This window comes from Triticum aestivum, chromosome 5A, assembly GCF_018294505.1.
Source record: "Triticum aestivum cultivar Chinese Spring chromosome 5A, IWGSC CS RefSeq v2.1, whole genome shotgun sequence".
NCBI lineage: Eukaryota > Viridiplantae > Streptophyta > Magnoliopsida > Poales > Poaceae > Triticum > Triticum aestivum.
This window is the reverse complement of record NC_057806.1, coordinates 683,260,148-683,272,926: the sequence shown is the minus strand read 5'-3', so window position 1 is coordinate 683,272,926 and position 12,779 is coordinate 683,260,148. Positions and strand designations below refer to the sequence as shown.

The 12,779-nt window shown below is 44.6% G+C and overlaps 1 protein-coding gene across 1 annotated transcript; it reads right to left on the bottom strand.

Moving 5' to 3' along the window:
* Window positions 1–377: 377 nt before the first annotated feature.
* LOC123105982 (flavonoid O-methyltransferase-like protein Os11g0303600) lies at window positions 378–2,094 on the bottom strand. Its single transcript, XM_044528172.1, has 2 exons — window positions 1,271–2,094; window positions 378–924 (listed from the first exon to the last, which is right to left on the bottom strand). The coding sequence occupies exons 1-2, from the start codon at window positions 2,054–2,056 to the stop codon at window positions 628–630; spliced, it is 1,083 nt and encodes a 360-aa protein (XP_044384107.1). The 5' UTR covers window positions 2,057–2,094; the 3' UTR covers window positions 378–627.
* Between the last annotated feature and the right edge of the window lie 10,685 nt (window positions 2,095–12,779).

Sequence of the window (12,779 nt, the reverse complement as noted above, 5' to 3'; positions counted from 1 at the left end):
CACTCGATTTATCCCATGCCGGACGAGAGGGCTAGCGGCGGAAGATGGAGGCGACTGCGGCAGCAGATGCTGGCTCGTATCGGATCGGATAGTATGCCACTCCAGTCCAGCCGAGCCGAGAAGCGGGATCGAGACGACAAAAACCACGCACGGTAGTGGGTGAGAGGGGGACGTGCGATGGTGTGGTGGGACACGTGGCCGCATCTGACAGAGGGTATGCACAGGACGGGATTTGAGGCATATGGAAAAAATGACTTGTCTCCTTTCCCAAAACAACCAGCAGATCTGTAGCTATTCTTAAGTAAATACTGATTTTGGCATGATAAACATACACAAATGCTCGTCCACTAAACTATTCGAGAAGAAAATTATACACATACCAAAACAACAAAGCTTAACATCTCAACTTGTTGGAACATACATACATACATACATACATACATACATACATACATACATATGAGTGGTTACGTGCATACAGTTCTGACGCGACCGGCCCCTTAACAGTTCGTCTACTTAAGTATTCATTGCATTATCCATTGACGAGTGAGGCATTGTACTTATTTATTTCTTATTTCACAGCGCTATTTATACGGAACACACACCAGATGAGCATTTGCAGCAACCTTATGGATATACCTCGATGACACCTCGATGGCCAAGTTTCTTGACAATCTTATAGTCGCTAAACCCTGCTTTCGTAAAGATCGTGCTCCACTCCTTTTCATCCCGTTGCCGTCCTCTGGTACATATGAACATCAGCATGTCCATCAGCAGTTCGGTTTCAGATATTGTCTCTAGAGAAGATCCAAGCACTATGTCTATGATGATCACTTTTCCTCCCATTTCTCGGGAAGGTATGGCCTTCTTGCATTGAGCGAGGATCTTGATGCAATCCTCGTCGCTCCAGAAGTGTAGAACAAGCTGGAATGGAAAAAAAAATCTATATTGTTTAAGCAATGGATAATCAGGGACGTGGAAGTTATCACATAATGTAATTATGCATAGGTGTTGGTACTTGGTAGTCCTACAAAAAACTAATACCGAAACATGAAAAAATTGGTGCAATCCAAACTCATAGTTCCCTTTGTGCTATGTGGCTATTAACAAGCAATACTATAAGTGGCTAGCAGTTGGATCACGGAGAATTAACGGTCCATATTAGTTTGGTTATATATCTCAGAATTCCTCTGTACGTATATCCATACCAAAAAGAAAAAGAAATATCATTAGAACATTATAACTGTAGAGAGACGTCATATCGTCGTACCTTGAGCATCACGGCTTGAGCTGGTGGGACGGTATGGAACATATCACCAGCGACATAGTTAACAACACCATCACTCGGGACTTTCTCGATCACTTTTGGAAGGTCCAACACATTGCACTTGATATGCGGGAAGGCCTTGACGATGGCCCTGGCCGTCGTCCCATCACCACCACAGCAGTCGGTGAGCGACTGCAGGCCATTGAAGAGGCCACGGCATTCCCGCACAACCGTGCCGATCCCCATATGGTCATGGGCGGCCAAAGCCTCATAGAACAGCTTGTCGGTCTCAGGATCGAGGAGCGTCATGCTCTCGTCGAAGGGCGCTGCCGCGTGCACATGCTCAAAGGGAGATGGCACTGGTAGGGCACGATCATTCTTGAACCAATCGGCCAGGCCTAAACCTGACTCCATGTGGTACCGCGAGGTCACGGCCAGCGGGAAGGCAATCTGCCTAGCCTCGCCGTCGATGAGTACGCCGTCCACAAGGATGTAGGACAGCGGGGTCAGGCTGTAGACCCCGTCTTCGGTGCACGCCAGGGCGTCGGATTTGGCCAGCAGCCGCAGCACGCGGCTGAGAAACGGCTCCTTGGGTGGCGGAAGGGACAGCGCGGCCATGAGGTCGGGCAACGACGCGGTGCCGCCGAGGCGGTGGATCGCCGTCGGGATGCCGAGCTCGATGGCGCACCTGAGTGACATGGACGTGAGGTAGGTGAGGCTGTGGCGCTGCAGGTCAGCCTGCGCCTTGATCAGCTGGGCGTCGCTGGGGACTGTCATCTCAGCCGCCATGCTTTCTCTATCGCTCTCGAGTCTCAGGGCTGTGTAGTGGGTGTAGACTGCTCAGCTGGCTTAAGGGATTTATATAGCATGCGTTTGTGTTTCTGCTAGCTACTAACATGATTTAAAAATTCACTCGTGGAACTCGTGGAGGGCCATGCTTTTGTGGACATGCAGTTTCTTGCAGGGAAGATGATACGATCAGGCCGGGCTCCTCACTGTTGGAATTAAAAGCATGCATCTCCTCCTACGCCAGCAACTAATACTGATTTAAATTTCACTCGTGGAACTCGAGGTGGGCCATGCTTGCGTACACGGCTCTGAGCAGAGCGGGACCTGTTTCTTGCAGGGAAGATGAGCGTCTTTTTTTTTCTTTTGCAATTGCAAACAAACTACTCCCTTCGTCCGAAAATATTTGTCATTAAGATAGACAAAAAATGATGTATCTAAAACTAAAATACGTCTAGATACATTTCTTTTATCCATTTTGATGACAGTTTTTCGGACAGGAGTATTAGCTTCAGAGTAGCACATATGTGGATTCATTACTACTCCATCGGAGCCATAATACTTGTCGCTCAATTGAATGTATCCAGATGTATGGATCAGGGGAACAGCTCAAACGGATTCATCACAAGAAAAATTACCTAGTTTGCTGTAGGAGCACCTTTTTTTTTTGAGGGAGTATTGTAGGAGCAACTATGCCTCACAGAAAAATATGTTTTATGTGAGTGTCCAGCCCTGAGGAAAAATAATTTGGGCCCAGCCCGCCATTGCACCACCGTGAAACTGGTTCTATCACTAGAAAGATCTTACTTCGTGTGATTTTTTTTCCCCTTTGGCACTTGAAAAAAGGACATCGTCTGTTAAGGGGTACCCCTTACACAGATCACTCACACCTTGAGAGTTTTTACAAATGACACACTGCATTGCATGTGTGACACTCGCTACTTGACGATTTTGGTGGCATTCTTTCCCACGAAGGGAGACACGAGTGGGTTTGTTTGTGCCTTTTTGTAGATTCAGTTTTTAAGAAGGTTTTGTCACTTTTACGGTGCATCCAAATCACGAACCATTTTCATTATTGTCTTCCTCGCGTCAAGATCTTCGAAACTAGATCTCATGTTGATAACTTCCGATGAACTTTTTTCGAGCTAATTTATGCTTTTAACTTGCAATAATATGTGCTTTCAAACTAGGCAACATATTTGGTGAATCCTACCTAGTTCGTGTACCGTGTAGCCGTTCCATTTCAGCCCCACGATATTAATCCCGAGCATCACGTGCAGCCTAGGGACTAATTACATTTAGCCGCCCGCTTTGTAATCTAACAACCATCTTAATTCATGAATCAACCTGTGGTTGAGTTGGTTAGGTGGACAGTGGTATGCCCAACCCACCAGGGTTCAAATCCTGATGCTCGCATTATTTTTGGATTTATTTCAGAATTTCCGGCGATGCGCTTTCAGTGGGAGGAGACGTTCCCGTTGACGACGAGGCGCCTACGGTGACTTCGTAAATCTCAAGATGATATGCCGGCTCAGTCTCTCGGAGGTGCTCATAGGGGTAGGGTGTGCATGTGTACGTTCATAGGGGTGAGTGTATGCGCGTGTATATGAGCGATTGTGTCTGTACTGATGCTAAAAAAAAAACCATCTTAATTCACAGAAAACCCCTCCAAAGCCTTTTAACCAAGAGTACTCCTGCTGCTTCTGCGCGTCTTGCGCCGCCGCCGTGTGTCTCTAATTTCCGTCGACTCGATCCCGACGTCGTCCGGCACCCACGAGAGGCAGGTACCGTCCCAGTCTTATACGTGCTTGTTTGATCCCACGTTAACATGAACCTGACAACCATCGGCAAACGCCCTATGCACCAGTCTGTTGTGCATGTACTTCTCGACGTAGACCTATCTCCCCTATAACTGGTAATACTTTGCTGCAGCAGCAACTACCGATGAGCAACTAGCAAGTAGTACAACGATGTCATTTGCTAAAACTACACACAAATTCAGTCCTTGTGTATACACGTGTGAGTGTAGGTTGAAAGGCTAATCATGTGGCCATGTGTGCAGCAGTATCGATTCAATCAATAACGTTCAAATGCATAAGAGCCATGGAGGACTTAGTACACCCCAAAAGAACGCTGACGTACCCCTCATTATAAGTTCAGTTTGCACTAACAACTGAAACTATGCATGAAGTGCTTATTCTGGTTTATTCTTGACATTGCAGTCTTCATCTTTTTACACCTGAATGTGATGAGCACTTGAAGCCTAAAGTGAGTATGACATTTGAAGGACTCGAGGCAGTAGAGAAACTCTACAAGGCATATGCACATGAATCAGGTTTTGGTGTTCGAATCGGATAACAGAAAAATATTGATAATAAGGTGGTCCGGGCTAAGTGTTTCATGTGTAATAGGAAAGGATTCAAGTCAAAAGATAGTAAGGAGACAGATGACCCCTTGAAGAAAAGGCGTAAGCAGACAAATACACGATGTGGTTGTGATGCCCATATCTTTGTTAGACTTTGTGGGGATAACACCTACAAGATAGACTCATGGGTTGAGCACCACATTCACGGTCTTGTATCACCTGATAAGCGTCATTTGATCAGATCGAATCATACAGTTAGTGAGAGGCTAAAGAATACTTTATACACATGTCATAACGCAAGCATTGGAACCTCTCAAGCATATAGGCTCCTGCAAGTTAGCGAGGACGGAATTGAATGTTGGCTGCTCAAAGAGGGACTTGCAGAATTACTACCAAGCACTCAGGTATAAAAGATGCAGATGCTCAAATGTTTGTGGCCCAATTAGCTAGAAAGCAGGAAGTAAATTCAGCATTTTCTATCATTTTGATGTGAGTGATGAGGGGAAGCTAATGCGTGTGTTTTGGGCGGATGCCACAGGCAGGAAGAACTATACACTACTGGAATTTTCACGTGCGCGGGTGTCATGCTCTTTGTCGAGTGCTAAACATGGACACTCTTTGCCGAGTGTCACACTCGGTAAACCTAGCTTCACGGCAAACTGCCTTCTTTACCGTCACTGCCTCACGGCAAAGAGGCACCGCACGGCAAACCCTGCAGACGCCGAGAGCCGCTCACGGCAAAGAGGAGCCACGTGGCATGCCCGTCCACAATAGACGGCTCCGTCAGTTACTGCGTACATTACCGAGAGCCGCCATACGACACTCGGCAAAGTATATGCCACATTCTATTTTCTTTTTTTTGTGTGTGTTCTTTCTAACTGGCATGTAGTCCCACTGGTCACATTTATCAATAAAAGTTTCAAATAACTTGATAAATATTTTTGAAAAAAAATGTGCTCTCGGCAATCCTCCTGACCAGTAGGACAACGTGGCCCACATGGCAGCTGACAGTTTACATATCTTTGCCGAGAGCTCATCTCGGCAATGCTCGCCTTCTTTTCCGAGAGCTGTTCTCAGAAAAGGTGTGGCACAACAGTAGTGTCTCCCAGACGACCGGGTTTCTGAGAGGTGCTCTCGGTAGTATATCGTTTTCCGAGTGTTGCTCTCAGAAATCTTTCCCATCCATTATGTTGTTAATCTATTTCTTTTCTGATCCCTGCTGATAAAAACAACTACAGTGCAATTTGGAGTAGTCCGCACATATATAGGCATAATTTTATCTAGTCCACATATATATGCATAATTAGGGATAGTCCACATATTGTCACACACAAGTCGAATGTATTATCCTAGTAGACGTCACACACAAGTCGAAAATTCATACATATTGTCACTACTTGCAAAACGCGTGCACGTCACAATAGAAGTACACTTGTTCATATGTAGATCATCTTGAGGAGGAGAGGCCATCGGGTTAACATTCCGGAGGAGGAGGAGGGGCATCACTTGCACTGCTTCGAGATTGCATAAGAACCTATAAGAGTAGAGTCACGTGAGGATGGTTCGTCCCTATGTAATGAATCTTCTACTCTAGTTTAGATAATGTTCTACCTGTAGTTGATCCTCAAGCAGCTTCAACCTATTGTTAGTGTCTGCCCGTTCCTTTTCTTTGGACTCCTACTCAGCCTTCCGCCTTTGCTCCACTTCAACAGCCCGCTGCGCCATTAAATCCTGTAACATGGCATTAGGCTCATATAGGTTGGAACGGTGCTATTTCGAGGCATGGACATAAATGAAAGGTTAGGATGCTAACCTTGAGACGCGCTATCTCACGTGAAGCGGCGGTTGGGCGACTCTGTATGGACGGAGGTGCTCGACGCGCGTATCTCGTGTAGCTTGCGATGCGAGGAGGTGGCGATCACCCCGTTGCAAAGGAGGTGGCGGCCATGGCCCTTCCCTTGGCCAGCAATGATGAGAAGCTCAGGATCAAGGGGCTTGGACGTAGGTTCGGCTTCCTGCTCGTGGACCTTCTCTTTGTGTTTTTGTTTGGCACTATCCTTTTTGTATCTCATATTTCATATGTTTTTACGACCAAAGTTTGAAAATTCCATGACTTTTGATGAATTTTTTCAATAAAAGACTTTTGATGCACTCATAGATATATATGTATATATGCCTTTTGGGTTAGATTTGTTCAAAACTCAATTTTAAAGAGTGTAGAGTAAAAAACATGAGAAGAAGCAGTTGTTGACCGTGGCCTATCCCCTCTCTCGGTGCCAGTCAACTTCCTAGACCGGCACCGAGAGATAAATTTAAAGAGTATAAAGTAAAAAACATGAGAAGAAGCAATTGTTGACCGTGGCCTACCCCCTCTCTCGGTGCCGGTCAACTTCCTAGAACGGCACCGAGAGAGAACTTTAAAGAGTGTAAAGGAAAAAACATGAGAAGAAGCAGTTGTTGACCGTGGCCTACCCCCTCTCTCGGTGCCGGTCAACTTTCTAGACCGGCACCGAGAGAGAACTTTAAAGAGTGTAAAGTAATAAACATGAGAAGAAGCAGTTGTTGACCGTGGCCTACCCCCTCTCTCAGTGCCGGTCAACTTCCTAGACCGCAGGGGCCACCGGATAGCCCATGCATATACATGCGATGGCCTCCTTTGAGAGCACAAGAAGTTTCAAGGCCAACGGAGCAACAGGACCCACACTTCCTACACAAACCGGACACATTCCCTCTCAATGCCCATAGACTATCTCGAACAACAGGCCTAGACTTGGTATGTCATCTCGCGATGACATGCACTAACACGGAGAAGCAGTTATTCACCGTGGACTACACCCTCTCGGTGTCGATCAACGCCCTAGATCGCTGGGGCTACCGGATGGGTGCTCGATATAGAGATCGCCCGAGGGGGGAGGACACCCCTACATGCGTGTGGCTCATGCATATGCATGCAGGGGTGGTGTGCTATTTGAATAAGCAACGCACGTCCTTGACGTGGCACGTTGATAACCCACAAGTATAGGGGATCGCAACAGTTTTCGAGGGTAGAGTATTCAACCCAAATTTATTGATTCGACACAAGGGGAGCCAAAGAATATTCTCAAGTATTAGAAGCTGAGTTGTCAATTCAACCACACCTAAAAACTTAATATCTGCAGCAAGGTATTTAGTAGCAAAGTAATATTATAGTAGTGGTAACAGTGGTAAAAGTAACGGTAGCAGTTTTGGTTTTATAGTGATTGTAACAGTAGCAACGGAAAAGTAAATAAGCGAAGAACAATATATGAAAAGCTCATAGGCAATGGATCGGTGATGGAGAATTATGTCAGATGCGATCAATCATGCAACAGTTATAACATAGGGTGACACAGAACTAGCTCCAGTTCATCAATATAATGTAGGCATGTATTCCGAATATAGTCATACGTGCTTATGGAAAAGAACTTGCATGACATCTTTTGTCCTACCCTCCCGTGGCAGTGGGGTCCTATTGGAAACTAAGTGATATTAAGGCCTCCTTTTAATAGAGTACCGTACCAAAGCATTAACACATAGTGAATACATGAACTCCTCAAACTACGGTCATCACCGGTAAGTATCCCGATTATTGTCACTTCGGGGTTAACGGATCATAACACATAATAGGTGACTATAGACTTGCAAGATAGGATCAAGAACTCACATATATTCATGAAAACATAATAGGTTCAGATCTGAAATCATGGCACTCGGGCCCTAGTGACAAGCATTAAGCATAACAAAGTCATAGCAACATCAATCTCAGAACATAGTGGATACTAGGGATCAAACCCTAACAAAACTAACTCGATTACATGATAAATCTCATCCAACCAATCACCGTCCAGCAAGCCTACGATGGAATTACTCACGCACGGCGGTGAGCATCATGAAATTGGTGATGGAGGAAGGTTGATGATGACGATGGCGACGGATTCCCCTCTCCGGAGCCCCGAACGGACTCCAGATCAGCCCTCCCAAGAGAGTTTAGGGCTTGGCGGCGGCTCCGTATCGTAAAACGCGATGAATCCTTCTCTCTGATTTTTTTTCTCCCCGAACATGAATATATGAAGTTGGAGTTGATGTTGGTGGAGCGTCAGGGGGCCCACAAGGCAGGGGGCGCGCCCCCCACCCTCGTGGACAGGGTGTGGGCCCCCTGACGTGGATTCTTCTTCCAGTATTTTTAATATATTCCAAAAATAATCTCCGTTGATTTTCAGGTCATTCTGAGAACTTTTATTTCTCCATAAAAATAACACCATGGCAATTCTGCTGAAAACAGCGTCAGTCCGGGTTAGTTCCATTCAAATCATGCAAGTTAGAGTCCAAAACAAGGGCAAAGGTGTTTGGAAAAGTAGATACGACTGAGACATATCAACTCCCCCAAGCTTAAACCTTTGCTTGTCCACAAGCAATTCAGTTGATAAATTGAAAGTGATAAAGAAAAACTTTTACAAACTCTGTTTGCTCTTGTTGTTGTAAATATGTAAAGCCAGCATTCAAGTTTTCAGGAAAGATTATGAACTAACCACATTCACAATAACATTTAGGTCTCATGTTTACTCATATCAATGGCATAATCAACTAGCGAGCAATAATAATAAATCTCGGATGACAACACTTTCTCAAAACAATCATAATATGATATAACAAGATGGTATCTCGCTAGCCCTTTCTGAGATCGCGAAACATAAATGCAGAGCACCTTCAAAGATCAAGGACTGACTAAACATAAATCTCGGACTGACTAGGCATGTATTCCGAATATAGTCATACATGCTTATGGAAAAGAACTTGCATGACACCTTTTGTCCTACCCTCCCGTGGCAGCGGGGTCCTATTGGAAACTAAGGGATATTAGGGCCTCCTTTTAATAGAGTATCAGACCAAAGCATTAACACATAGTGAATACATGAACTGCTCAAACTACGGTCATCACCGGGAGTGGTCCCGACTATTGTCACTTCGGGGTTGCCGGATCATAACACATAGTAGGTGACTATAGACTTGCAAGATAGGATCAAGAACTCTCATATATTGATGAAAACATAATAGGTTCAGATCTGAAATCATGGCACTCGGGCCCTAGTGAAAAGCATTAAGAATAGCAAAGTCATAGCAACATCAATCTCAGAACATATTGGATACTAGGGATCAAACCCTAACAAAACTAACTCGATTACATGATAAATCTTATCCAACCCATCACCGTCCAGCAAGCGTACGATGGAATTACTCACGCACGACGGTGAGCATCATGAAATTGGTGATGGAGGAAGGTTGATGATGACGATGGCGATGGGTTCCCCTCTCCGGAGCCCCGAATGGACTCCAGATCAGCCCTCCCGAGAGAGTTTAGGGCTTGGCGGCGACTCCGTATCGTAGAATGTGATGAATCCTTCTCTTTAATTTTTTTTCTCCCCGAACATGAATATATGGAGTTAAAGTTCAGGTCGGTGGAGCGTCAGGGGGCGCATGAGGTAGGGGGCGCGCCCCCCACCCTCGTGGACAGGTGGAGGCCCCCTGACGTGGATTCTTCTTCCGGTATTTTTTATATATTCCAAAATAATTCTCCGTTGATTTTCAGGTCATTCCGAGAATTTTTATTTCTGCACAAAAATAACACCATGGCAATTCTGCTGAAAACAGCGTCAGTCCGGGTTAGTTCTATTCAAATCATGCAAGTTAGAGTCCAAAACAAGGGCAAAAGTGTTCGGAAAAGTAGATACGACGGAGACGTATCGACTCCCCCAAGCTTAAACCTTTGGTTGTCCTCAAGCAATTCAGTTGATAAACTGAAAGTGATAAAGAAAAACTTTTACAAACTTTGTTTGCTCTTGTTGTTGTAAATATGTAAAGCCAGCATTCAAGTTTTCAGCAAAGATTATGAACTAACCATATTCACAATAACACTTAGGTCTCATGTTTACTCATATCAATGGCATAATCAACTAGAGAGCAATAATAATAAATCTCGGATGACAACACTTTCTCAAAACAATCATGATATGATATAACAGGATGGTATCTCGCTAGCCCTTTTTGAGACCGCAAAACATAAATGCAGAGTACCTTTAAAGATCAAGGACTGACTAGACATTGTAATTCATGGTAAAAGAGATCCAGTCAAGTCATACTCAATGTAAACTAACAGTAATGGATGCAAATGACAGCGGTGCTCTCCAACTGGTGCTTTTTAATAAGATGATGATGACACAACATGAAAGTAAATGGATAGGCTCTTCATAGAGGGAAGCATGGATTTGTAGAGGTGCCAGAGCTCGAGTTTGAAATAGATGTGAATAATATTTTGAGCGGTATACTTTCATGTCAACATAACAACCGAGAGATGTCAATATCTTCCATGCTACACACATTATAGGCGGTTCCCAAGCAAAATGGTAAAGTTTATACTCCCCCACCACCAACAAGCATCAATCCATGGCTTGCCCAAAACAACAGGTGCCTCCAACTAACAACAATCTTGGGGGAGTTTTGTTTGCAATTATTTTGATTTGATTTGAGCATGGGACTGGGCATCCAGGTGACCAGCCATTTTCTCATGAGTGAGGAGTGGAGTCCACTCCTCTTGAGAATAACCCGCCTAGCATGGAAGATACAGACAGCCCTAGTTGATACATGAGCTATTCGAGCATAAAAAACAGAATGTTTATTTGAAGGTTTAGAGTTTGACACATACAAATTTACTTGGAACGACAGGTAGATACCGTATATAGGTAGGTATGGTGGACTCATATGGAACAACTTTGGGGTTTATGGAGTTGGATGCACAAGCAGTATTCCCGCTTAGTACAAGTGAAAGCTAGAAAGAGACTGGGAAGCGACCAGCTAGAGAGCGACAACAGTCATGAACATGCATTAAAATTAATCAACACCAAATGCAAGCTTGAATAGGATATAATTCACCATGAACATAAACATCGTAGAGGCTATGTTGATCTTACTTGCCGGTAATGCTTCCACTAATGAACCAGACAATCTCCTATTGATTTTGTAGGCATATCAGGAGGTTGATATGGACGCCAAAGTGAGAGAAGTGGCCAAAGGTTTTGAATACGAGGCCAAGTCATTTAAGGCTTACGACATGAATGGGTATCGCTTCCACACTGATAAACACACACGTGAGAGGCCCAACCGAAGGTCAATAAATAGTGCGGTCTATTGTCTAGGGACAGATGGACGTAACTACTATGGAACCATCGAAGAAATTTATGAGCTGCAGTATTGTGGTTTACAAGGAGTGAAGCCCATCGTATTCAAATGCAGCTGGCTCAATCCTGAGAAAGTGAGACGAATCCCTAGTATTGGCTTGGTCGAAGTTGAACGAGCATTGAAATATGTAGGAAATGATGTATATATTATGGCTCAACAGGCTACACAAGTGTTTTTTCTCCCATACGCGTGCACGTCTACTGAATATATTGATCTCTTGAAGTGGGATGTCGTGTACAAGGTACCCCCGTGTATCAAGGTACCTACCCCAAACAAGGACGATTACCATATAAACCCTAACACGCATGAGGGAGAGTTCTTTCAAGAAGCAGACACTCACGAAGACGAAGATGATGCAGAGGAAGATGATGGCGTGCATCACGAACATGATGCTATGGAACATGAGGCCATGGATGACATGGAAGTAGATAATGCAGAGGACGAATACGAGGATGTTTCTGACCCTCGAGATTTGGCATTACTTATGCGATGGCACATGGGGCTAGATGAGGATGAGGGCCCCCTGAAGACTTCGACGATGAATGTATGAACGGGCGTGATAGCGATGATGAAAGCCCTGATCCAAATGTTGCACCTAATATTGACCCTTATTTCTAACAACTCCATGTAATCGTGTGAGAACTCTATGTATGTGTGTCACAACTCTATGTATTCGTGTGTGCAACAACTCTATGTATTCGTGTGTGCAACAACTCTATGTATTCGTGTGTGCAACAACTCTATGTATTATTGTGACAATTCCATTTATTCTTCATATGTGATATATTTATTGTATTTACATCAAGTTGTATCATCTGTACTAACTGGTTTGTTCTTCTTCGTATCATGTGATTGAAACATGACAGGTAGCAACAAGAATCCAAAGGAAAGTTTGAAAAAGTGAATGTTATGTACAATTATCAACTTGCTTGACCGGTGAAAGCGGTGGCCGCTCCTTCATCGGTTGCCACACCCGCCAAGAAGGCCAAAGGATTGGCGGGTCTAGACACCCGTCCGAAAAAACGTGCGAAACACGGTCGAGTATCACGCGGGGGAGGAGTAGGAGGCGGACGAGGAGGGGGAGTAGGTGAGGCAAGAGGAGGCGGCAGA

What these genes read in the sequence shown, in the direction of transcription:
- LOC123105982 (XM_044528172.1), bottom strand. Translation starts at nt 2,056, where the DNA reads ATGGCGGCTGAGATGACAGTCCCCAGCGACGCCCAGCTGATCAAGGCG. An exon ending in CTCAAGCCGTGATGCTCAAG is followed by an intron (nt 925 to 1,270) that starts GTACGACGATAT and finishes TTTCCATTCCAG; the next exon opens with CTTGTTCTACACTTCTGGAG.